Source organism: Leopardus geoffroyi, chromosome B3 (genome assembly GCF_018350155.1).
Source record: "Leopardus geoffroyi isolate Oge1 chromosome B3, O.geoffroyi_Oge1_pat1.0, whole genome shotgun sequence".
NCBI classification, from domain to species: Eukaryota; Metazoa; Chordata; class Mammalia; order Carnivora; family Felidae; genus Leopardus; species Leopardus geoffroyi.
Window position 1 is genome coordinate 17281801 of NC_059337.1, and position 26748 is coordinate 17308548.

General features: G+C 45.0%; 1 protein-coding gene across 2 annotated transcripts in view; it reads right to left on the reverse strand.

Annotated features, from left to right (window-relative positions):
• The window catches only part of IGF1R (insulin like growth factor 1 receptor), a 310595-nt gene that overhangs the window by 152693 nt on the left and 131154 nt on the right, over positions 1–26748 (reverse strand). The window contains exon 1 of one of the 2 annotated variants that reach the window (XM_045448755.1): positions 14018–14137. The exons of the other annotated variant lie outside the window; for it this stretch is intronic. Coding sequence (XP_045304711.1) covers positions 14018–14084 — 67 coding nt within the window. The 5' untranslated portion in view covers positions 14085–14137. Of the gene's footprint in view, positions 1–14017; positions 14138–26748 lie in introns of those variants that run through there. 2 annotated transcript variants of the gene reach the window in all.

The window sequence follows — 26748 nt, forward strand, 5'->3', positions numbered from 1 at the left end:
AAAAGAAAAACAGATATCTTTGAACTTCAGGTTTCAGAATTAGTGTAAGGCTATTTAGTGGTAGGTATTTAATTTGATGGCTACCCAAAAGGCTGATATCTTATTATTTGAAAATTATTTTTAATATTAATATTTATTTATATATTTTGAGAGGGAGAGGGAGAGGGGAGGGGAGGGGAAGGGAAGGAAGGGGAGGGGAGGGGAGCAGAGGGGAGGGGAGGGCAAGGGAAGGGAAGGAAGGGAGGGGAGGGGAGGGGAGGGGAGAGCATCCCATGCAGGGCTTGAACTCACAAACTGTGGGATCATGACCTGAGCTGAAATCACGAGGTGGATGCTCAAATGACTGAGCCACTCAGGCGCTCCTTTTTAATATTAATAGATCTTATACCAACAAAGGTGACTTTTATCTTTTAAGCTCCGAACCGCACTGGAATACTCCAACATCATTCCTTCCCCATGCCAAGCTGCCAACCTTTTAGTGAACAGCAGATATTTGGTAACTTTGTGTCACAGTTTCTTTACCATACAGAAGCCATACCTCAACTCTGCAACTATGCAAAAGTTGTGTCCATTGGAGCTGCTCTCAAAGAGTTTTCCGACTCCAAGGCAATGTCTAGAGTGAGAGCTTGTGGACCAGATATGCTGATGAAATTTACAAGTATCAGTTTGCAAGGAAAGTTACTGTTTAGCTACAGCTGCCACTGTTTCCCCTAAACAGACAACTGTGTGAAACATAGAGGCTTTCTTTTGTTTGACAGAAAGTTCCACTGCTGGGATGAAAGAAAAAAGGCAAAGGGAGAGTGCACGTGTTAATTACTGACCATGTTCACAAAAGCAAAGAAGGCTTACACTTATCCAGGTGGCATTTTACTACGTCCAGGCACCACTGAAACTCCACAGGTGAATTCGTTCATTCAAACACAACCATCCCTTCCAGGTGGGCACCACTATTGATGCCATCTTACACAGTGAGAAACAGAGGCACAGGTCTGAGCCAGTAAGTGGTAGAATCTGGACAGAGCCCATCTGGCAACAGTTGATGCTTCCAGCCCCCGCCTTATCTCAGAGAATGCATTCACATCTGAACCTACCCTGGGAATAATCTAAATGTAACTCAAACAAGCTCCATACAACCAAAATGTCTCAGGTATCACAAAGGAGTACATCTAGTGCACAATGTTGTACAAGGAAAGTCTCTAGAAAGCAGCCCAGGCCTTGTATGGTACATGCAGGCAAAGGGAAGTTCTGAGAGACAAAAAATGTATCACATGATGTGGTTCATCTGTTCATACATCCTGCATCCAACGCCCTGCTTGGAAGAATCTAAGTTTTATGATCAGTATGTGTTCAGCTGCTAAAAATGTGACAGCTACCTCCAAGTTATTTAGATTTATAAAAATCCCGCCAAAGCTACAGCTAACAAAGCATTTATTGAGCAACTGTGAGCCAGGTATAGGGCAGCTGAGCCGAAGAAGGCTGTTTTGGGTGGGTGGGAGGTGGGGGGGGCACAAGGAAGCTCTGACATCAATGTCTAGAGAACACAGCACATTAGATGTTATAAAAATTTTCAGCCTGTGTGATATTACCCATCATGTCAGGTCTAGAGTCAGTTGTGCCCTAGTATTCTTTTTTTTTTTTTTTAAAGAATTTTTTTAATGTTTCTTTATTTTTAAGAAGGAAAAAGGCAGGCAGGGGGGCGGGGGAGAAGTAGAGAGAGCGGGGGACAGAGGATATGAAGGAGGCTCTGCACTGTCAGCACAGAGCCTGATGCCGGGCTTGAGCCCATGAACCACGAGATCATGACCCGAGCTGAAGTCGGATGCTTAACTAAGTCACCCAGGCGCCCCCAAAATTCTTATGTCAATATCCAACATCTTGTGGATGTCTGGCCTATACTGGTAAATATACATGCTTGGCTATCTCTTACTAATGCCAGAATGGATTTTTCTGGGCAAAGTACCATTCCTGGCTTTGCTATCCAGACAAAGAACTGAGAAAAGGGATGTCCCAGGGAGTCGGCTTTTCTGTTCACAGCGCTGAAAACACCGCGAGAGAACTTCCATAGGAGTTCTGCTAACACCTATTAGAAGGTGTTTATTCCCACACATGCCAATCATATAGAGAGGCTCCTATCATTTATCCAGAATTTTTCATTTTTTTAAAGCTCCTCTCAAGAAACAGATGAAGAGTAAGGGAGGAGAGCCATCCCAAGCCAGAAGACACCAGCAGACGTGGCACATGGTGAGCTAGGGCGTGGGCTGGGCCCCTGCCGGTGTCCCTGAGTTGGCATGGACCTCACACAGAACTTGGCCCATCCTACGTGGGTGTAGCAGAAGCACGTGGTATTGCAGCTAAATTCTTACCTGCTCACACCTCTAACAGAAGCATCGTTTTTGCTTCTAGCTCTTCCTCCTGCAACCCCTTCTCCCACTTTCCTTCCAAGCTAGCCTCAAACTTTGCAAATAGAAGAAGGCAGAGGGGAGGGAAGAGACTGTGTCTTATCCTGGAGTGCTCAGGTACTAGCTATGAAAGTCGTGTGGCAAAACAACAGGAAAAAAGTCTCCTTCGAGAGCTCCCTGAATGACGTGCCCCACACAAGGAGGGCTGGTCAGGGGCGGCAGGGTGGCATTCTTCCCTGGAGCCCGGCGATCTGGTGGCAGGGGCGTAAGGAGGGCTAATGGAGGACATGTGACTCTTTCTGCACCTTTCTCTGACACATGAGACAAATCTGGACAGGTGGCCTCACTAAATCCCTGTGCTAACCCATCCCAGCCCTCCCTACAGTGTTCCTGATTAGCTCACCAAAAACAGAAAAATTTGAGACAAAGACTCACCCAGAAACTTGAAACAGTGGCGCCTGGGTGACTCAGTCGTTAAGCATCAGACTCTTGGTTTCAGCTCAGGTCATAATCTCACGGTTTGTGAGTTCGAGCCCCGCATCGGGCTCTGTGCTGGCAGTGTGCAGACTGCTTGGGATTCATTCTCTCTCTCTCTCCCTCCCCCCACCCCCGGTCCCTCCCCTGCTCTCTCTCTCTCTCTCTCTCTCTCTCAAAATAAATAAAAATAAACATTAAAAAAGAAACTTGAGACAGATAGGACCCAGGGAGTGGATGGGAACATGTGTGGGCCCATGTTCACACTAGCTTCTCACAGACACACACCCACAGCCTGCCGGGTGCCCCCATCTAACATATTCTGTCCCACATCTACTGAGAGAAGGGCTGTGGGAAGCTCACGGTGGGTGCTTTTTCTAAGGTAAAGGACCAAAAAGGCATTTGTCCTCCCTAACAAGCTGACACGACTCTTAGAAATGGTCTTGGTTACAAAGCCCACCAACCAGAAAGAAAAGGGAATGGAGACTCCTTTATGTTAATTCACACACCGAAAAACAACTTATGATGACAACTTATCAGAGCTACTTTAGTATTTTAGAGTTTCTTTTAAGGGCCAAGATTAAAGGTTTCATTGGTTTCAACAAGCCAACCCAAATACATACTTCCTTCTGACTCTCCCAGAATCATCATAGGTTGCTAACACTTAGGAGGACGACTAAAACATACAAGAAAGGCTGTATACATTGCCAAGGCGGCTGGTGTGATGGTGGACAGGTCCCAAGTGCTTTGAATCACACACACGCAAAGATACCATATAAACACAGCAGCACCTTTGGGAAAGGATGAGCACAAAAGCACATTAAAATGCAGCATGCCATTTGTAAGCCCGATCTTGTTGCTGTGCCCAAATGCAGGGGTGAATGAGAACAAGCTTCGGGGAAAACAATCCTGGAGAAACGTTAGGTCCGTGAAAAATGAGAAACATTTCATCCAAAGTGAAAACCAGCTTTTGGAGGGGGTGGGGGAGCTAGGCCTATATGAATTTCTTCTAGCTTTTCACTTAGCTTGCCAACTCGGGCAGTGTTAAGTTAAAATGGGGGAATATCTTCAAATTAAAATTTTAACCCACATGTCTGTGAGATAGATGCCCCTGCAATGCTCCACAAATGCCTCATGAGTTAAAATCATGAGTCATCGGGGCGCCTGGGTGGCGCAGTCGGTTAAGCGTCCGACTTCAGCCAGGTCACGATCTCGCGGTCCGTGAGTTCGAGCCCTGCGTCGGGCTCTGGGCTGATGGCTCAGAGTCTGGAGCCTGTTTCCGATTCTGTGTCTCCCTCTCTCTCTGCCCCTCCCCCATTCATGCTGTGTCTCTCTCTGTCCCAAAAATAAATAAATGTTGAAAAAAAAATTAAAAAAAAAAAATAAAATCATGAGTCATCGAAATTCAAACCATAAATAAAAAGCCACCCCAAGAGGAAAGATTCTTGAATATAATGATTATTTCAAACTCTGGTGAATAACTTTTCCTGTATTTTCTCACCGTGAGAATCTACTGTTTCTTGTAAGAATCCTCTCCAGTTCCCGTCACTTCACACAGAGGAGTAAGGACTTTTTTGAGGATCTAGAATGGCCTGAGTACTCTTCTCCCTCACTCACAATCGTGTCCGCACACGTGCTCTGTGTGCACCTCACACCCCACCCCTTCTTTACTTCTCCTTGACTCACCCTGGAGTGTATCCTTCATTCTCCATAGTCAACGCTAAACCAACAAGCAAGCTACTATCCTTCCTTTAAAAAGAAAAGGCACGTGTTTACTTCTTCCCTTTCACCTGTGGCCCCTAAATGTAGTCCCAAACCAGCCCTTAGAGGACTGGTTATGTGTCACACTATTCCAAAATGGAAGATTACCTTGCAAAATGGCGTGATAATGCCTCAACTAGACATTTCATGGCATTTTAGCACTACAGAGAAAAGAGTTTTTTTTTTATTTTTATTTTTAGTCCTCTAAATAAATAATGATGTAATAAATATATAAAACTGGCTATTCATTAGCTCAGTGTTCCTTCATCGCATCCAGCTACTATACATGAGCACTGCTTGGTTAACTCATGACTATGGAATATAAATGCATTACTGGGATCTATACACTTTTAATTAACTTCAACTTACTGAATCCAGCTTTAACAGAAACAAAACAAAACAGCAGGAAGCCACTTTTTTCACTGTGTTTCAAAGTCAGCTACAATTAAAAAATCATTAGTTCAGTGTCAACCCCAAATGGAAACAATTACCAATAAAATGTTACATTTACTTTTCATTTTTTAGGTAGCACAATTTCTGTCCATAAAAAACATAAGGAATCATGTGTACAAAAAGTAAGATAAAGAAACCAAAATTCTTAGGGGGTCTGACCACAAACACGAGGGAAAAAATACAATGATATAAACAGAAGTCGTTCAAAATTGAAAACCATTACGGAGAAATCTTTCCCATTTGGAATTCATACCCGAGTATGTGTTTATAGTAACGCTCCATGTATCTGATGGACAGAATTCTAGTATCTCAACCATGAAATACTTGGAACCTGATGCCAACATTAAAGCAATCTCAAAAGCCTTTTGAGCTTCATGGAAAATCATTTACAAAAATTCAGAGTTATCTATTTTACTGAGAGATAGCCTAAGATCAGAATTTACAATCCCTAAACACAGGGACACTACAGAAAAAGGAATCCAATATAAACACGCATAGATGTCTAAGGCCATTTAATTTAAGGAAAATCAGAACCCCACATGACAACAGATTGTGAGGCAACAGGTTTCCTAATACTGCCCTAGGCGCCTTCAACCAATAACAACCGAGAGAAAAATGTAAGTATCTTGCATTGTGAGAAAGTGAGCTTCAGTTACGTGGGCAATCAACTCAGGCAAAAAAACTTGTTTCAATGATGCTAGACAAATAAAATGCACATGTAGATGTGTGCACGTACAGAAAGACTGCAGCCACGATAGGAGGCATTATTTAAATGTGAATTTGTGCGCGCAAGTGAGACTCATCTTTTTCAAACATTTTTTTAATGTTTACTTTTAAGGGGGGAGGGGAGGGGCAGGGAGAGAGAGGGAGACACAAAATCCGAAGCAGGGTCCAGGCTCTGAGCTGTCAGCACAGAGCCTGACGCGGGGCTCGAACTCACAAACCGTGAGATCCTGAGGCGAAGTCGGATGCTGAACCCACTGAGCCACCCAGGTACCTCTAGAGACTCTTCTTTTAAGGAGCTAAGCTCAAAGCCTGCATACTTTGCCCCACACAGTTGCTGTTGGTCAAAGCATCTCTGAAACGCTTCTCGATCTTGACAGTTCTGGCTCTCTTGATCTCACTCTGGCCATCCCCCGGCCCCAGGCCAAACAAAACAAAGCCAAAACCTTCTGGCTGTCTTTCAGAAAGAGGAGCCCCCCATTCCTGCCTCTACAGACAGCTTAACCGCTGGGCTGTCCAGCTCCTTCTACTAAAATAGTTTTGGACCCAGTCACACAGCACCACCTCAACCTCCTAACATAAAGAAATACCTCTTTCAGAGTGGTTTTGCTCCCTCTTCTTCTGTGGCCATTCTCTCCTGTTTCTTCTTTTATTTCTCACCGCAAACCTTCTCCATTCTTTCTCCTTCCTTAAGTCTTGAAGTCACGGCCTAGACTGTGGGCTTAAGTGACCTGCCATTGTTAGCCATTAGGCGAAGGCCAGAATCCTGTCTGAGAACTGCCAGCCACACCCTGCCACAGTTCAGCCTCATCTTTTTTTAATCAGGGCCCCCAACTAGACTTCAGGGCAGAGGCCATCACTGCCTTTACTTCAGACCCTCGGGAGGCTGGACACAGCGACACCGGGTTGGCGATTTGCCAAAGCAAGAGACATGACAATTAGGACCCAAGACTAGCTGCTTCTATCAAGCCCTCCACATATTCCCTCTCAAACCTTCCTCTGGTGTAGTTGCAATGAAATGACCAGCAACCCGTCTCACCTTCCCTTTTATGGTAAGAAAACCTGGCTCGTATTGCCCACACCTCTTACCCCCCAGGTGGGGTGCACAGTTTGGGGAGAAGCCACACTGCGCTAACAGGACGCACAACACCCACACGAGAGGGAAACCAGGGAACCAGGAAGAGGATTTTGGTATGCAGTGTGAGTTTCTACACCAATACTGGGAAACGGTGCTTTGGGGTCATTACCAGGTGTGTTTATATGACATCAAAACGTGGAAAGCAAAAGAAAGGTGCTCAGGGTCTCTGGATAATGTTTGTTTGTGACATCAGGCCAGTAGGTGTCTTAAGGTACCTGGTTGCTGCTAGCAACAGAGGAAGCAGTCCTATTTAAAAGCTGGAGCAAAACAAAAAAACCAAAGCAAACCATTTAATTTTTTTTTTCAATGTTTATTTGTTTTTGAAGGAGAGAGAGACAGAGCGCAAGCGGGGGAGGGGCAGAGAGAGAGGGAGGCACAGAATCCGAAACAGGCTCCAGGCTCTGAGCCGTCAGCACAGAGCCTGATGAGGGGCTCGAACCCATGAACTGTGAGATCATGACCTGAGCCCAAGTCGGACGCTTAACCGACTGAGCCACCCAGGCGCCCCCTGAACCAAAGTTTAATCCTCTCCGAGTCTATTCTCGGGGTCCACCTTGGAGGAGAGTGAGCTTAACCTCAATGACAGCACAGCTTTAAAACAGAATTATACCCTCTGCATACACCTCTGAGGCCTCAGGGGTAATTCTCTTCCCCCAAAATATGCTCAAGAACATACACTTGGCATTTCCAATTTGGGGAATCATTTCAAGGGTGGCATAGACTGTCAGTTAGTTTGGGGTTTGCTTTGCGTTAAGTGCGGGGTGGTTTGCTCTCTGTGCACAGGATGGTCACCAAGTAAAGGCCTGATCCAGGCCTTAAAGCGCTCTTTGTGAGGAATGAGGCCCTCTGTCCAGGCTCACACAGGCAGCTGTAACCCATGCCACCCCCCTCTCTGGGTGTTTGTTTTGATAGAACTTCATTTATGCCCAAGACAATGCCTGCCCTCTTCGTTGTGCCCCCAGCAGGAAGCAGTGGCAGTGGGGGGAGGGGGGGCAGAGTGGCCACACAGCTTCCAATTCAGGTTTTGGAACCACAACAATGGAGCTCCAAGTGCCACAAATAAAGAGCCACCCACTGGGAGCAGGATGGGAGCAGGACAGGGGGGCTGGCACACGGAGACCTGGGCAGACCCCAGGTAGAAGTCACCCCATCACTACACTCGGATGGCTCCCAGACGGGCCAGAGGGACCCCACCTGCCTACTCATAGCGGGGCACAGGGACAGACACATAACTAAGTCTCCCAGGGATGACACAGCCATTTCTTCCCTTCTCTCAGTTCACCTCTCCTACCATTTCCCCCCAACTAAATGGGCAAACACTCAAACACTCAAAGAAAAACAAAATTAACGCACACACATGCTTAGTGTTCTAATTTACCGCCAGTTGCGCAGGGGAAAACAGTCTAACGTGAATCGCCGAAAATGAACGATATCCTTTAAAATAAAGCCTGGGCTGGATGGCTGGGAGTGAATGAAATGCATTACCCAACTGCTGGTGTAACTCAAGCCCTCTCCTCCCCCCTCCTGGACCTCATTCATAAAAAGCCTGCTTTGCCCCAGCAGCTGCAGCAACCGGGACTGGATTTACATCTGTATTTTCCAAGACGGAGGGAAAACAATGGAGACAAAGAGAATCCCTCGGATATTATCACCGAGTTGGCCTTCTCTTGCGAAGTCATGGTGCGGCTTCTCTCGGTCTCCAGATCTGCTACCCAAACAGGCAGAGGGCATTTTGCAGGGCTCTGTCAGCAGCCGTTCTAATGCTAACACACCCAGCGTGTTATTAAAGGAATTCCCATCTGCTTAGTCACACTCGGTATCTTGCACCTCCCTATCATTTAAGAAAAAAAAAGATAAAAAGTGAAAATCAAAGGTTCTTCCTTGTTGGTAAAACGGGGGCTAACAGCGCATCTAAAGATTGCCACATTAACGGGGTGGCGGCAGCCAAGTTCCTAAAGAAAGGGGTGGCATTTCTTGATCATCCACATTTAATTTGGTATTGCCATACTCAAACTTTTTACATCTACGCTAGAAACCTTAGGAGGTAAGATACAACTTTAATTCTTTTTTTTTTTTTTTAATGTTTATTTTTGAGAGAGACAGACAGCATGAGCATGGGAGGGGTAGAGAGGGAGACACAGAAGCTGAAATAGGTTCCAGGCTCTTAGCTGTCAGCACAGAGCCCGATGCGGGGCTCAAACTCATGGACCATCAGATCATGACCTGAGCCAAAGTCAGACGCTTAACCGACTGAGCCACCCAGGCGCCCCACAACTTTAATTCAATATTACTTCCCAGATTTCTGAACAAAACAAATCGACAATCAATATGCTGCGTGTTAGCAAAAGTCCCCTCAAGTCTAATCCCTTTTGCATGGCTCCCCACCTTGCACAGCATCTCTTACCACGTCCCAGGCCGGTGGGGGGGGGGGGCAGTTCTTGCAAAGGGAGCAGCCCTGCTCAAACACCCATCCCTTAGGAAACTCAGACATCACCATGAAAAATGAGAGGCGATCCCTTGTTTTAGACTCAACACCCTTCTTAAAAACAAGGTCTGAACACAAGAACAGGTTCTAATTTACTAGGAATGGTTTTAATGCAAGAATTAAAAAGGAACAGAGTGCAGGAAGGGAAGAAAGGAATAAAACCATTCTTGTTGCCCTCATACCAGAGCTGTCTTCTGGTAAATTGAGATATAAATTTACTCCAGAGGCAAGATGGTTAGAGCTATGATCTGGTCTCCTCTCAACTCTCCCAAAACAAATAGGGCTTCAAAATCTCACAGGGCAAGGGGCTCGGGGAGTCCACTACCTTTCCAGAAAATGCTAGCATTAACACCACCATCTCTCCATAATCCCACCCTGCTCATCAGGGCTGGGGAGCGGGAGTTCATGTTCCTACACGCTCTCCGCCAGGCGCCCGGAAACCGTAATAGAAGCCCTCAGTACTCTCCTTAGGTAAACATTCATTTCTACCACATTCTCTCCCCTGAGGCGGCCCCTCCCCCAACCTTCGCCCAGGGACTGACAGCCAAAAAAACAAGAAAATAATTTGGAGATAGCAAATGAATCTTGTGGAATACTTGGTCAGTGATTAAATCACAATAATTCTATAACCTCTTCAAAGGCAAAAATGTCAAGATAACAGGCTCAGAGCAAAATAAACAAGTCTTACAGAAATGATGCCAAGCTTTATAAAGAGATTACCCACACCTTCTGGTGGCTGCAGCCCAGAATCCACAACTATTTTTTTTTTTTTTTTTTTTTAACTTGTCTCAGACCTTCTGGCCATTGTGTGAGAGCTCCTATGCAGGTCTGTGGTTCTTTACAAGTTTTCAGTGTATTTTTTTCTGTGACCATGATGATGCTTTCCATGTACCCATGATCATTTCTGTGGGGCCCTGGAACGGGGAGTGAGTCACAGAATAGATACAGATTTAGTGAGATTGTGACACCTCAGTTATCTTTGGCCCCACTCCCAAACATTTCCTATTAATCACCAAAATGCTCCTCACCCCCTTAGGTGTGGGTATGGTTGCCCAAAGATGTGGTAACCTCCCAACAGGAACAATAAAATACATACCCAGGACACACATCGTTTCATTAAGTTAAGACGAAACCAAATGCGTGATATCGGGCAAGTTATCTAATCTCTGTCCCTCGGTTTCCTCCTTTATAAAATGGTATATAACAATGAAACTGGCCCTTGCAGGCTGTTATAAGGACTGGTCCACAAAAAGTGCTCAATAAACGTTAGCCGCTGTTGCTAATATCGTCACTATGCCATGCCATCACCTGTCCCAACTCTCTATTGAGTTTCTAACACCTAGAACAGCATCCGAATTCCTCACTGTGGCTCCACCATCTGTGTGATCTGGCTATGCCCGCCCTCTGCCTTGCCCCGCGACCTGTCTCTTCCCCCTTCCCGGCCATCCCAATCTGCCTCTGCCACTCCTGTTGGTGCTTCCACACTGACCATCTCTTGCCACTGCCCTGGTCTAAGATGCATCTTCTCTGCCGTGGACTGTGGCCACTGCTTCCTCCTACCGGTCTCTGTACTTCTGTGTCCCACCGTCTATTCTTAACTCAGTAGCTGGCGTATCACGGCCCATGTCCCTTCTCTGCTCAGAACCCTGTCAGCTCCTGTCAGAGTCAAAGCCAAGGTCCTTACCATGGCTCCTTGCCCCAACTAACCTGCTGCAGCACCATGGCCCTCTGGCCTCCTTGCTTTCCTGTGCCCCTTCTTTTAGGTCTCTGCCCATGTGCTATCCTACTAGAGACCTCTTCTGAGCACCCCATGCAAAAGAGCACTCCAGCCCCAGCACAGCCCAACCCCCACCTGCCATCCCCACTTTCACAAAAGTTCCGTGAAGGACAGACCTTGTTTTGCCCACCACTCTATCCCACACCGGCATTTGGCCCAGGGCAGTTGCTCAGTAAGTACACTTGTAGAGTGAATAAATGGCCCTTGATCTCGAACCCCAAGATCTTTCTCACCTGGGCACCCCTCCATCTCGTGCTCGTCTTCTACCCCTACCCATGTCTTCTCCTGGCTTTGGTCTCAGAGCAACTGTCCCCTCTTCAGAAATGCCTCCTCCAAGAGCCCGGACCAAAGTCCCTGCTCCCCCCCAACCCCCCCTCCCTCCGCCCCAACCAGTTCTTCCATTGTTATCTGATGCCATTACTTGTTTGCTTGTTTACAGTCTGGTTCTGTCACTAGGATGCTTCTATCCAAGTAGGGATCTGGCTTTGTCCATCTCTGTGCCCCCAGTGGCTACCACAGTGTCAACGATGCACTTGACCCATCTTTCTGAATGGATGGTGGTATGTATACTGACATTCATTAAAAACTAACAGCCATGGATCCAGGGGAGGGGTGGAGAGGGTTCTTTCTGTCCTGCCCCAGTGTTTCAGTGAAACACCCTGGGCACCTGGAAACACCCCACCTACTGATCAGCTCTCTGTGGTGGCGGGTGCAAGCACTCAGGCTCTGGAGATGGCTTGTGCACAGAGGAAAACAAATCTAAGTTACTAAATAACAGCCCAACATCTGTCACCACAGATGCGCAACTCTGCACAGCCAACGATCCCTGCGTGGTGCTACCTGTCCAAATACAGGGTGACAGGTTTGCCTTCTCCCTGAGCGGGCTTTAGAGCAGTCATCACAGCTGCCTGGGAGACGGCCACTCAAAAACAGGCTACAACCACAGCCCGGGGGCCAGCGCCAAGTTCCCAAAGCCTCGGACGTGTTTCCTACCCAGCAAGGACATCAGGTGACTTCCCTGAAGAGGAAAAACTACCCTCAAGGCCACTGAGAAAGCAGGTGTGATGCTTAATGGTGCTGCTGTCGTGACTGTGGGGAAAGCCAGGAGCCACAGATCGTGACTGTGGACACAGCGGCTCTGCCCCAGCACAGGGGAGGGGGCAGGGCTGTGAAGAATGTGGGGGACCGTCTCAGTCACCCCAGAGAAAAAGTGGAAGCAAACTCACCCACCCAAGACACTCCAGGACTGTGGCTTTGAGAGACAGGTCCCCTCTCGGGACTCCAACAGGATTCGTAAGTGAGAGTGTTCAAACAAATCCAGTGTGAACACACATTCCGCAAACATTTACTGAAGCTTTGGTAACTGACGCTCTGTCTAGGTGCTTAGGAGACAATCGTAAGGAAAACAAGAAAGATAAGATACCTGTCCTTGTTATGCTCGTCAGTGTGTGTGTGTGTGTGTGTGTGTGTGTGTGGCCGGGGTTGGGGGTGGTAAGGGGAGACAGAGAGAGAAAATATACAAAAGACCTAATTATTAAGTAAGTAAGATCATATGTTAGAACATAAGTGGGGAAATCCAGATTGAAATCACCAGTTACCAGTGATGAGATCCCAGCAGCTAAGACCACGGAACTGAAGACACAGTAGAGAAGTTATACTATTTGATGGACAAAAGTGTGCACATTACAATGTAAATTGCAGGATCACGCTATCTGTGTCCCTTCTGTTCCCCCAAGGATTCTCAGCTGAAGAGGGGTGCCTGGCACAGGTCAGAAATTCAGCACGCTTTTACTGAAGTGAAATGCTTGCCCAGCAAGGTCCTGCTTCCGCAATATCCCTGGCAGGTGACTCTCTGGATAGGACTGGAATTTTTCCAAAGGTGAGCAGCTGGGGCTTTTACAACAAATCCCAAGCAAAACCACCTCCCCCCTCCCCCCCCATACACACATTCTCCTCCAGGCACCTTTACAGTACTCCTGACCCGCTGAGGGTCACAAAGGTCTACTCGAATCAGCCAGCACACTCGGTGATCCCGCCCTTGCAAGCACAGCACCTAACATGATGCCTGGTCACAGAGTTCACGTCTCCTGTTGGCCACTCTCCTTCTACAGAGACACCTCCCCCTGTGCTCGGCATGCTCATGGAGCAGGGGCCGTGCTGAGCACCGATCCAGCTGCTGGGATACCCAATGGAGCACAGCCTGTCCACGGGGCAGCAAACTTGAGAGGTGCAGTATCTTCAGTATTTTAGATATTCCAGAAGTACCTTATAAACCTCAATGCCGAGCTGGTTATTTTATTTGCCAAAAGTAATTTAAGTAGGTGCTTCGTATTATTTAGGAAGAAAATGTGGACAATACAAAGAAAGGGATTACCCCAAATATCTGGCATGTTCCATCTGGAAGAAACGGTTATAAGAAATAGCATATGTAAAATGTGCTTCTTAAAGTTTCTTCATTAATTGAAGAAACACATAATGCTAACATAATAATCTGTATATCATTAAATATTTAAGTTACTAATATATGTTCATATGTTTTTTAAGACGTAAAATACACGATTATTTAACCAAGCCTAGAGGACAAAGTAAAAATATGGCGGTACGTGAGTTAAAGGGAGTTTCAATGAGTCCTCCCCTTCCCACTGTCTTTCACCTGCTTTTCTAAACTTTGGTTAAATATAAACTTACCTTATAGCTATTCCCTAAATAATTTACAACTGCTATCATATTCAGTTTTTTTTCCCACTTACTTTATCTGTGGACTTGAGGGTTAAGTGTTATTACTTTTCACATAATTTAGTGCTTACCCGTCAGCAGATCCAGATTCTTCCTTAAGCTGACCCACAGTGAGGTTAAGGTCAAGGAAAGATTCATGACTTCTGGTCCAAACTGATAGCAACACGAACATATAAACAGTCAGGTCGTGGCTTGGAAGGGAAGGGAGAAGGTCAAAGATTACACAGTACGTCGTATACTGACGTCTATAAAACAAGGTTGAACACTCAGGGTTGACGTGGTGAGGGGTCAAGAGGAGGGGGGAGTCTTGCTTCAAAGACATACTAAAACCATCTCCTGATGAGAGTTTGTAGTCAATCAAGATCACTTGGTGTTTTAAGGGTCTCCCAGACGACTGTAAATGAAGGGCTCTGAAATTATTCCATTGTGAAACCCATGACTGATTTTGTCACAAATGACAGCAAATGTTAGTAGAGAAGTTTGTGGTCACTGTATGTGAAGGACAGGGTTTGTGTATGTGTGTTGGAGAACATTCCTTGGGAAACGGAACTTTTCAGAGACACATCAGAATGCCTCTGGTCTAATGGAGCCGGTCTGTTTACTGATTGATTTCCAAGACCGTTTTGTAAATAAAAACAGTAACCGGCCCATCCTGGAGAACCATTAGGCTGTTAACAGAGCTGTGTGGGAGGTATGGCCTTTGCCCTCTATCTCTGCTCTTTCCCTCCTCACACATAATCAATCTGAGCACCACCGCAGATAACATCTGCTCTCCGATACAGAATGTATCCTATATACCCATCCATTTTTAGGGAAAATCATCTCAGACAGCTGGCATGAAATCAATGTCCACCTGAAAAGTACCTCTGAGAGCCATCTAATAAAATCCAAAACTACGGCCATGAATCCAAAACTACAGAAGTCCAGGCTGGTTTCTCTAAATAAGCCAGAGAGAAATATTCAGTGTGTGACATTTTATAAACCCACAGCTGTTGAACGACGTCTTTCGGTTACAAAGCTGAACCCAGGGGAGACTGGCATTTTCACAAGAGCATTTCCTTTCTGGACGGGAATGCATAGGATGCTTGTCATGGCCATCACCTAAGTACTGAGACTGGGTAATTAACTCACCATCGTGCACCTCGCTCAGTTCAGAAACCAAACTTTTACACCTGAAATCACCTTCCTTTCATGACCTTTCGCAGAAGTGAAGCTACTTAAAATCCTAGCGAAAAAATAAACATGCACGTTTTTCTGAACACTCCAGACTTATGGGTTCCAAAGATTCAAGGGTGTTCCCTCATTAGGATAGAGTTACATCTTTGCTGAAATAAAAGTTCTTAATGTAGCCTTTTGTGGGGCACCTGGGTGGCTCAGTCGGTTAAGCGTCCGACTTTGGCTCAGGTTGTGATCTAACCGCTCATGAGTTGGAGCCCTGCGTCAGGCTATGTGCTAACAGCTCAGAGCCTGGAACCTGCTTTGGATTCTGTGTCCCCCTCCCTCTCTGCCCCTCCCCTGCTCATGCTCTGTCTCTCGCTCTCTCTCTCAAAAATAAAGAAACATTAAAAAAAATTTTTTTAAATATAGCCTTTGCCTACAGATCTCTGGATGTAAATTGTAGACTGATGTTAATGCAGGGGAAGAGTTTCGAGGCAGGGACATTTCCTTCATAAAATATTATGCATCAGAAGATGCATTCGAAGCTCTAAATATTTAGCGAAGGATAATCTGACATATTTACTAATATTTCCATCAAAAACAACAACATCTAAACTGTCATTTCAACAGTCTAGCTTCTTATGTTTTAGCATAGAGGAGTACTGGTTTACAGTCTCTTTTCTTTTTTAAAAAGAAACGTGTAGTGACGGCCGCCGAAATCGGGAGTAACTTGAGCCTGTGACTTGAAAATCACAACTCAGCCCTATTCCTATAGTGATAAGAGTAACAGAAGCTTGTGATTCCTATAAGCTGGCTTCCCATAAGTCCTGAAACATTATAAGGCTTCCATTTTCATGACAAACATTTGAAAATGCTGTTAAAATGGGATTCGTTTATTGACAATACAGGATTTTTTTAAAGTACTCGTTTTCCTCTCCTAAAAGGAAGACGTTTTTGCTGTGTTAATGTTCACATCTGTCAGTGACTGACAACTGGATCTGTTGAGTAAACATTTATTCTTTTTGACAAAGAAACTTCACGTAACGTTAAACTCTTAATGGAATTTTAGGATGGAGTGCAAGGGAATTTGGAGTGACTTCACAAACAATAATATCTAATAGCACACACACACCCTGAAGGTTCTCTTCCAGGGGCCCCGGGGAACAGGCCAGCCTTTGTATCAGCATGGAACAGACAGGCTAGAGCTTTTCAGGAAGAAAAAAAAAATCAATACAGCGATATACAATGGTAGACAAAGCTACACGTGTTTACAGAGTTTTAGCACATAGAAACATCCGGTTCAAAAGCCTGTTGAACTTGGATCGGTGTTGGGACTCTCACAGGAAGCAACCCCCGACAAAATATCAACTCTTATGGAACAAGAAAAAAACTCTTTTGTTTAGACACAGACCATCAGTACAAAATATTCAAAACCTTTCTTGAAAGAAAAAGTAAATTCAAGGAAATATCTAATCACTAAGAGGAATGATGACTGTTTAAAACTTGGGCCTTGGGAGTTTGGCCTTGCACCTGTCTCCACCAAAGGAGATTAAAAAAAAAAAGACTGAGTTATAGTGTAAAATACATACACACACACACACACACACACACACACACACACACACACACACACGAAAGAGCCCATAATCTGCACCAGCCATAATCATCTTGGTATGGTAACCTGGGTAATATCTACCCACCAGAATTTAGCCTTTGATGAAAATGGTCACACATTGATAGCTTTTGCTTTAAAAGCCTCTTTCCAAACAAACAGACATCAAATCAAAATGCACATTTTAAAATTAGAAAGGTTTTGCCAACTTGTCTTCCATATTTCCAAAGACTGAATCTCACTCAGAAATCTCACTTGTGGATGTTCCTGTCTCTAAGATATGTGACAAGATCTCATAAATGCTCAGTTCATATAATGATGGGTTATTTGTGTGGGTACCAGGCACCTTCTCTTCTCACTGACACTAAGCAGCTACCATGTGAAGGCTTAGATTTTACCTTCAATACATTTATACTCATTTGGAGTCTGCCAATTAAACACTCTTTTGAATCAGTAAATAAATGCGGGAGGCCGATGCTGACAGAAGAGAGCCATCCGCCATTCACACCTTAAACCTAAATGTTAGGGAGGCAATCTGATTCAAGTGTTCTACAGAAAGGGAATGGTGGTGGGGTGGGGGGGGGAAGTAACCTTAAACCCCGAGCCACTCTACCAACCCTTTCTACTTCACTCCCTGCTAGGTGAGGATCTAAGTCTAGATTAGGTACTGGGAGTATTAGAGCAGGTTTTCTACTCTGCCAACGTCCCTCTTTTCCTTCTTCTGCTTCTCCCCCTCCGAACTATCCCACTGAAACTTTCTATTTGTGTTTGCCTAAAAGAGCAGGAACCTGCAATGTGCTATGCTACCTTCTCTTTGTGCATCATTTCCATGCAACACAATAAATTACTGTGCATTATCATTAACCGTATCGCATGTGCCTGCGAATTTTAACTCATTCTAGCACTATAATTCTGTTCACTAAGATACACCCAGCCTTTCCCCGTCACACAGCATTCTCTTCAACTTACAAACTAAAATGGAATCAGATATAATATGTGGTCTTCTGTGACTTGGCTTCTTTCACTTGGCATATTGTTTCCAAGATTCACCCATACGTTTTACTTTTCATCAGATGGCAAAAGGATCTTGTCCATCTGTGATACTAGGACTTTGGGTTGGAAAACTGTCCTGTTTCAGACCACAAGTGGTTACACGGTAGGTGGTCACAGACAGGGATGTTAGTCTGTTTGAATAGTTCACTAATCTTCTTGGCTTCGTGCTTTTACGAGTAAAATTTAACACTAAAAAAAAGTAAACCTCCTAGCAAGTTTAATAGTCAATAATAGGGGCGCCTGGGTGGCTCAGTCGGTTAAGCGGCCGACTTCGGCTCAGGTCATGATCTCACGGTCCGTGGGTTCGAGCCCAGCGTCGGGCTCTGTGCTGACCGCTCAGAGCCTGGAGCCTGTTTCAGATTCTGTGTCTCCCTCTCTCTGACCCTCCCCCATTCATGCTCTGTCTCTCTCTGTCTCAAAAATAAATACACGTTAAAAAAAAAAATAGTCAATAATAATGAATTAAAATACATTGTTAGAGGAAAAGACACAAAACAAGTTAGCTGTTGCTTCTTTAAGTCTTTTGAGACACCAGAGTAACATTTGTTGCATTTGATAAACAACATAACAGCTTATAACAAAAGCAACCACACCCAGAAGGCCTTCCTGGCACCATAAGAATATGATTTAAGGACTAAAAGAATGTGTTGTAACGTTATTAGTCAACAGTTCATTAGGCATTAAGTAATTTCTAATCAAGAACCCATCATCATTGAACCATCTGAATGTGAACTTGCTGCTACAAAACTTTCACAAAAGTTCTGGAAAAAGCTTCAGTCTAATGAAGGCTGAGGAATGGTTTTACTTTGCATGCAGTCAGAGTTATCTGACTAGGGGACATCAAAAAATATAAAAAAGAAGGGGTGCCTGGGTGGCTCAGTTGGTTAAGCATCCGACTTCAGCTGAAGTCATGATCTCACGGTTCTTGAGTTCCAGCCCCACGTCAGGCTCTGTGTTGACAGCTCAGAGCCTGGAGCCTGCTTCCGATTCTGTGTCTCCCTCTCTCTCTGCCCCTCCCCTGTTCACGCGCTCTCTCTCTCTCTCAAAAATAAATAAGCATTAAAAATATACAAAAAAAGAAAATAAGGGGTGTCTGTCTGGCTCAGTCAGTAGAGCACATGACTCTTAATCTCATGGTCATGAATTCAAGCCCCACCTGGGCGTGGAGACTGCTTTAGAAAAAGGGAGGGGGGTGCTGTAAAAAAAAAAAAAAAAGAAAAGAAAGAAAATGATTCTTTTTCTTCATGTTTATCAATATCCTTTTCTGCTTTTAAGCGTTACAAAGTAAGTGAGTTGAATACACATACTTAGGGAAGTAAGTGAAAACTCCATCATTTGATTAGCCTGACTACATAATTCAACAAGGAATGAAAAAAAAAATAGGTTTTATATGATGGTAGGAGTTTTATATTTGGGTTTAATGCTGCTAAATAGTTTTTTCTCCTTACCTCTGCAAGGGGAAGAAGTTAACGCTTCTCTGCTTTTATATACGCCCTCATGGCCCAAGACAGAAAGGTCCTACAGGGGGAAGAGACCAGGGAGACTAGAGGCTTTGTTGGGCCGATGCAAACAGTAAGGCCCAGAGGCTCCAGACTCCAGGACCAGCCTTCTTCCCAGGTCTCTGGACTCTGCCACACTGTTCCACCCCCTGCACCACGGCCCCTGTGCAAGGTGCAAAATGGATTTGAGACAAGCTTCCTCAGATATGCTTCCCGTGTCAGGATGCCTTCTGTGCAGGTCTGTCAAGGCCCTATGGAGAGGTGTCACCTTGAAGGACAGAGGGAGCAATGATCTTTGAGGCTCCTTCTCATGCTTCTTTTAAACAAAAGGACTGATGACCTTTCTAGGCAAGGACACAGCTCACCCACGTGCCCCCTTCACTTTATATTTTTCACCCCCTGGTACTCAGGCCCACAGCACTGCACCACACATGATGCTCCAAGATGCCGGATCTGCTGGGCCACCTGGAACCCCAACCAGGCACGATGCCCCCTGCACTGCCGAAGCTTTCTGCTTCTGTCACCTGTCCCAGCGCCTGCCCCAACCCAGGTGGAACACAGCCACCTGTTCTGTCACAGAGCCTCCTCAGGGGGCAAAGTCTCAGAACGCAAGCCACAGAAACTCAACAGTTAATACGCATTCCCTCTGGCTAAGTCACAGATATTAAATGTTGGCAGATGGAGTATACCCAAAGCAAATCGGGGCTATTTTCAGTGTCTGAACTTTCTTTTTCCTCTGGGCCCCAGGAGCCCCTACTCTGACCATCTCCCTCCAGAACCACCTCCCCCCCCCTTCCCCCCCCCCCCCCAAAGCAGACAACACTCCTAGGGCATATGAAAGAGCCCCGGGGTTACCCACCCTGGTCACAGGATTTAAGAACACATGCCCTGTAGAGCCTGGTTTATTTGTTCTTTATTAAACTGTAAGATCACCATCCAATTTGTAAAGCCCCTCCTCCATAGAAAAGGTTCAATGGCATCATTTTAGAGGCCCACTTCAAAAGTCACAGTTGCATGTAAATTACATTTGAGAAACATGTCACCTTCTTTGTAAGGCATGGAATTGTTAATATTCAAATGGGAGAACAAGGCCTCCTCCAAGGAGAGGACTAGAAGTCAGGAGCAGGGAGGTGGTGGGCAGAGGAAGGGGGGAAGAGATGTCAATCACAGAATCTGGAATTGTGACATCTGGTTTCCTGAGAAATACACTATATATACATAATGAAAATGATCATGGTATAAATTAAGATTATGGTTTTCTGCCTTAAAAAAAAAAAAAAAAAAAAAAAGGCTGGCCAGCCGACATCGACCTTATCACCCCCATGGTTCCAAGTGGAAAAAAGCGTCACAGACGCAATTGTACAGCTTAGAACAATGCGTTCTTGTAAACAGCGCGAGGGTTTTTTTTTTCTCTCAAAGATAAATAAAGAAGGCATAACCTAGAAATAATATAACTACTTACGCACAACGAAAAAAGTTGGCAGTCATGATCGGAGGTAGCCTTAAGGGTTTGCTTGTTTGTCTTTCCATTTTACAGAAAGGTAAATGAATAGGAAAGTGACCTGGAAAAAGTAAGCTACGAGCTCACGTGTTCACCTTGATCGTCGCCACGGTCTTCCTTCCGAAATGTAGAAGGCAAAAAGCAAGCAAGCAAGGAGCCACTGTAAGACTAATTTCTAAGTTAAAAGCTAGAAAAAAATAATATTTAACTGATTACTGAGCACAAAAATTCTTTAATTGCTTTAATCAACTCAACTGCTAGCGGTAACTGCTAAGAAACCACAGACCGTAAACACGAAGCCTACTGCCTTGCCCTGAACCTTGAAGATATCAAGCCAGGAAAGGGGAAAGGGGCAGAGAGAAAATGAGTCTTCTGCAAAGATTACTGGGGCTGCTTCCGTCCAGCCCCCACCCGGAGCTGGATGGCCTACCTACCGGAGTGCAGGGAAGAGGACAGTCCCTCCCCACCCTCCCCAAGCTGTCAGGGCTCCCTGCCACGGGAGCATCCTCAGGGAGCCCCGGGTGAGGCCGCGCGGTAAACAAACGGTTTGCAGAGTTACACAAACTGCAAAGCCGACATCATTAGGTACATGCAACCAGGGAGAAGATGTCTCTGCAGAGGGAGACCTGCGTTAGATAAATACCTGAGAAATCCTTTAATGGAAGGGACGTACATTACGTGTAAGCAGACACTAGCACCTCCGAGGAAAAGCACGTAGAGTGTGACAGGGCCCAGAGAACAGGAAGAGAGACCATGATGGGGAAGACAATGGAACTTCCCTCTGACCTTTCACTGGCCCCAGCTCCTGACTCAGACCTGTCCCTCCAGGAAAAATGCCTGTGCCTCTGCATCTAACATCTTCCAGGTCCTCAACATTCCTCTGAACCCTGGGATGAGAGCAGCCACGGAATCCACGCTGGTGGGCACGTTCCTTTCTGATTTTGGAAGTGGCATACAATCTGATGCTTTCAGATTAAGATGTGTCCATTCGGAGGGGGGATCAAACATTTGTTCCGCACAAAGCCCCTCGATGCAGCAAGGGTGTGGGCAGGCCACCCCAGCATTCTTCACTTATGTATAGCCATCACCAATCCCATTACCAAAAAGAAAACACCTCGGAAGGAAAAAAATACCCTAGCCATCAGCGGACTGTGACCTGAGGATACAGAGGCTAATCTGTCACGAAGCCCAGTGTGCAAACTGAGAACCCCACTGTCCCTCACAAAGATGCAGCCCTGAGAATCATTCCTGTTTTTCTTTGGCCTCCTTCTGGCCTCATCAAATTACATGTTCTCGCGCCACAAATGGCCTCCAGGCACATGTACAAAAAAGTACATGGAGCCTATTCAAACAGCAGAGATATGCCCTTACCAGAGAGTACTAGCTGAGTATTCTAATTCTTTCCTCCTGAGCTGAGCATACCAGATGTACCTGGGGTAAAGGTGAGTGGTCATCTTTTTCAGGATCAACAGATAGAGTGTATTTGATATCTACCCTCTAAGGGTTCAAGGGTTCCACTAAAGGTGTGTGTGGGCGGTGGGGAGGGGGGAATACTTAACTATATAAGCTTTGAATTTGGATTGTGAAAGGCAAACCTTTCTAGCCATTTTGCATTTGCTCATAACTCCTTCACCTTCTCTTGGATTTAGTCAACCTGAAAATTTCACAATTTTGAGGTGGGTGGTTTTGGGAGCAATAGTATTTGCATTTGTTTGAGGGTGTTTTATTTGGGAGCACCGAGGGGGCACTTTCTACCCAAGCCATGTCAGGTCAGCAAGGAGTGGTGAGGACAGTGACTTAATTCTGCTCCGCAAGCCAGACAGATGAAGGAAAGGACAGAAAATGGGAGACAGACCTGTGTGTCCACATCAAGCTGGAGTCCCCTTGCTGAGGAGCTGGGACAAGGAAACCCTACGCAGGTCCCTCCACCCCCAGGTCTCATGACCACGTACTAACGGGTGCTGACGGATCCCGGGCACTCTTGTGGATATTTAAACCACACTGCGGGCTTAGGGAATGTCATCAACAACCAGAAATAGTGCCATTTCAATCCAGAACCCAGGCTCTGAGCAATCCTCAAGTGGGTGAGAAAGGTAAGGAATGCTCCAGGCAGGATCAGTTCTCCATGACTTAGGAAAAGATTAGGAGGGCAACAAAAGCAGGGAGAGGGGTCACATTTCAGAAGTGACTCTCACAGCCCATCTCTCAGACCTCCGATGGTGCAGGCACTTGCTTGATCATCTGGTGACTGGGGAAATGGCCTGGTTCCTGGCCGGAGAACAACATCCTTCCCCAAACCATTCTAAACTGGCCCTAGGAGTGGATATATACACACAAATCTGGATTATTTTTCCCCAACACAAATAAGAGAGAGGGTTTTTTTTTTTTTTTTTTTTTTTTTTTTTTTTTTTTTTTTACCGTATTAAAAAGGGGCGCCTGGGTGGCTCAGTCAGTTAAGCATCCAACTTTGGCTCAGGTTATAATCTCAGGGTCCTGTGTCGGGCTCCCTGCTGACAGCTCAGACCCTGGAGGCTGCTTCAGATTCTGTGTCTCCCTCTCTCTCTGACCCTCCCCCACTCATGTTCTGTCTCTCTCCATCTCTCAGAAATGAATAAACATTGAAAAAATTAAAAAAAAAAATAGTCGCCATGGAGATTACCCATGTTCTCAGGTCCCACACACTAAGACCAAGGTGCTTCCCTTCAGTGAGCACCTTTCTTTCAAGATCTGTTCAGAAAGGTTGAGAGGTATAAAAAAGATGTTTAACTCTATGGCTAACAAACCACAGAGTAAGAACTATTTGCAACAATGATAATTATTCTCAGTCTTGTCAGATGAGCCAAGGAAACCATGTTGCACCTTCAAGATGCCCTCACCTGGCTCTGTTCTCCTGGCCTTAAACTGGTGTTAACCTGGACAGGGCTGCAATGAACAAGACCTCGAGTTAGGTCACGTGCTAAAAAATCTAACACTCATCCATACACCTCAACAACATGCTTCGGATGCCTGCTTAAGGAGGCTGTACTTGCCGAGGCCTACAAGTGCTTGGGATTTCTGGGGCAACCCTGGACCATGCACAGTGACCGAAGAGTAAGAGAACTAGGGTAAATGGAAAAACCAGCCATGATTAGATTAGGCAGCCAACCCACACGTCAGTACACCCAGCCCAGCGACTGGTCACGGAGGTGCGCTTTATTTGAAGGAAACCCAATGCCCAGATTCCAGATTTACCATAAAGATCCATTATTGGCCATCTCATATGGTCAGATCTCCTGCCTCTTTCCCTTCCTGCCTGGGGCACAGATCATGCCAGCAGAAGGGAAATCAACACAGGTTGCTGAATGTTAACGTTAATAGTATAACGTAGCAGGCTAGACTGCTTTACTCACATTATCTAATTCAATCCTCAAAATACCTCGAAAGGCATTTATTTATTCCCATAGTACTGACGAGGACTCCAGTCAAGCTCTGCAAAAGCCCTTGGAGCTACAAAGTCTGTTGGATCCCAAACCCCTATAGGACTGATTAACACCATCTCCTATAATTAGTATCCAAATGTACAATTTGTCACCCTTTCCCTGTAAGGACACTATTTTGAACTCTGGATTACCTAGCACTGAAATCTGTGACTATATTCTAGTTGTGCTATTACCTGATGTTCCCAAATTCAGGGCACACACACAACTTTCATGTGCTACCGTGGAAGAGGAAACTGTAACATCTGACAGAAAGAAGGATGAAGAAACTCACAGTTCAAAAAGAATCTGCAAGTACCTGCCTGGGTACATTCAATTCTTGCTACAAAGTAGATATACAGTGTACTGTTTCCAAAAACAGCCTTTACATAAGAAAATTAGATTCAGTTCCTTGTAACAAGATGTCATGCGATGAGTTGGAGGTTAATTACCAGAAGACAGTAACCAATCAAGGCAAATTTCAGTTGTAAAACTGGGTTTTAAGATTGTAATCATAAAATTACAAGCTACCAGGAACTAGGAACTACTTACCCTGTTTAACTGCTTGCCCCTTTCCAAACACACACACACACACACACACACACACACACACACACACACGTGTGTGTGTGCGTGCACGTGTATTCTTTTCAGTTTAATCCAAGTCATCAAAAAACTAGACACATTATAAACTTTCAGTTTCAAATGGTAAACGTTTAGAATTATAAAAACTCAGGTAAGGATGTCTATACATTAGACCCCGAACTACAGCAGGGGATTAAGTATGAGTGAAACTAGTGTAAAAAGCTCAACAACATCATTAGTATTTTGGCCAATTCTGATCACCTAGGTTGGTACCTCATCCTGACACTGTTCTTTCTAGAAGTAAAAGAAAAAAAAAAAAAAAGATCGTCACATATTCTATACTCCCAAATGGGGCAGGATTCCCCTAGGTCTCTTCTGTTTACTGCAATGAGAAGAATGCCAGATCTCTGCATCATGTATAAACTAGTCCCCAAGGTGGAGAAAAACTTTTTATACCTAAAAACTGAATTTAAATGCCATACTGTTTGTGACAGACCAATCATAAAGTGTATGTGCACACAGTATGTAAATAACTTCTATCTTAGTAGGAAGGCAGGAATTTGAGAGAGAGAGAGAGGTTTAAATATATATAAGCTGACTTTGTTTTTAATGTTTTTATTTATTTTTGAGGCAGAGAGAGACAGAGCATGAGCAGGGGAGGGGAAGAGAGAGAGGGAGACACAGAATCTGAAGCAGGCTCCAGGCTCTGAGCTGTCAGCACAGAGCCCAACGCGGGACTCGAACTCACAGACCACAAGATCATGACCTGAGCTGAAGTCGGACGCTTAACTGACTGAGCCACCCAGACGCCCCTATATAAGCTGACTTTGTGACAAAAGCACTTTCGGGGAAATAGCAACAGTATGCTCCACAAAATTCACCAAGTGGTTCCTCATAAAAACAACAGGAGTTTACATCACCTGAACATACAGGAACTTCTTTAGACTAGATTAAAATTAAATGCCATCACAGGGTGGTAAGGCAGTTGTTGGTACTATCCAGTACAGGAAAAAGTTTTGAAACAGAACTACACTTTATCTTTAAGAAACAGAAGGTTGCATTTCAGCTTAAAGTTAAAAAAACAAACAAACATGGAAACCCTTCTTAACATCATGAACAAGGCAAGAAAGTTTCCTATCACTGCAATTATTCAGCTACTGCAATAAGGCAAGAAAAGGAAAAAAAGATTGGAAAGAAAGAAATAAAACTGTCCTTATTTGCAGATGGCATTGTTTATGTATAAAATCCTGAGAAATTCAGGGGCGCCTGGGTGGTTCAGTCGGTTGAGCATCCGACCTCAGCTCACGTCATGATCTTACGGTTTGTGGGTTCGAGCCCCGCATCAGGCTCTGTGCTGACAGCTCGGAGCCTGGAACCTGCTTTGGATTCTGTGTCCCCCTCTCTCTGCCCCTCCCCCACTCAAGCTCTGTCTCTCTCTATCAAAAATAAATAAACATTAAAAAAAAATTTTTTTAATCCTAAGAAATTATCCCAAGAAACAAGTGAGTTCAACAAGTTGTATCTTCATATACTAGCAATGAACAACAACAACAACAACAACAAACTAAATACTTAGGTATTAACTCCAACAAACATATACAGGACACGTATGTTGAAAACTACAAAATGCTCATGAAAGAATTCGAAGACGAACTAAAAGAAGCAGAGAGGCACCATAATCAAAGAATAAAAGATTCAACCTCCTCAAGATATCAACTCTCCCCGCACAACTTATATACAGATTTACTGCCATTCCTAAGCAAAATGCCAGTGTGGTATTTAAAAAAAAAAAAAATTTAATGTTTATTTGTTTTTGAGAGACAGAGAGAGACAGAGTACAAGTGGGAGAGGGGCAGAAAGAGAACGAGATACAGAATTTGAAGCACGCTCCAGGCTCTGAGCCGTCAGCATAGAGCCCAATGTGGGGCTCGAACCCACA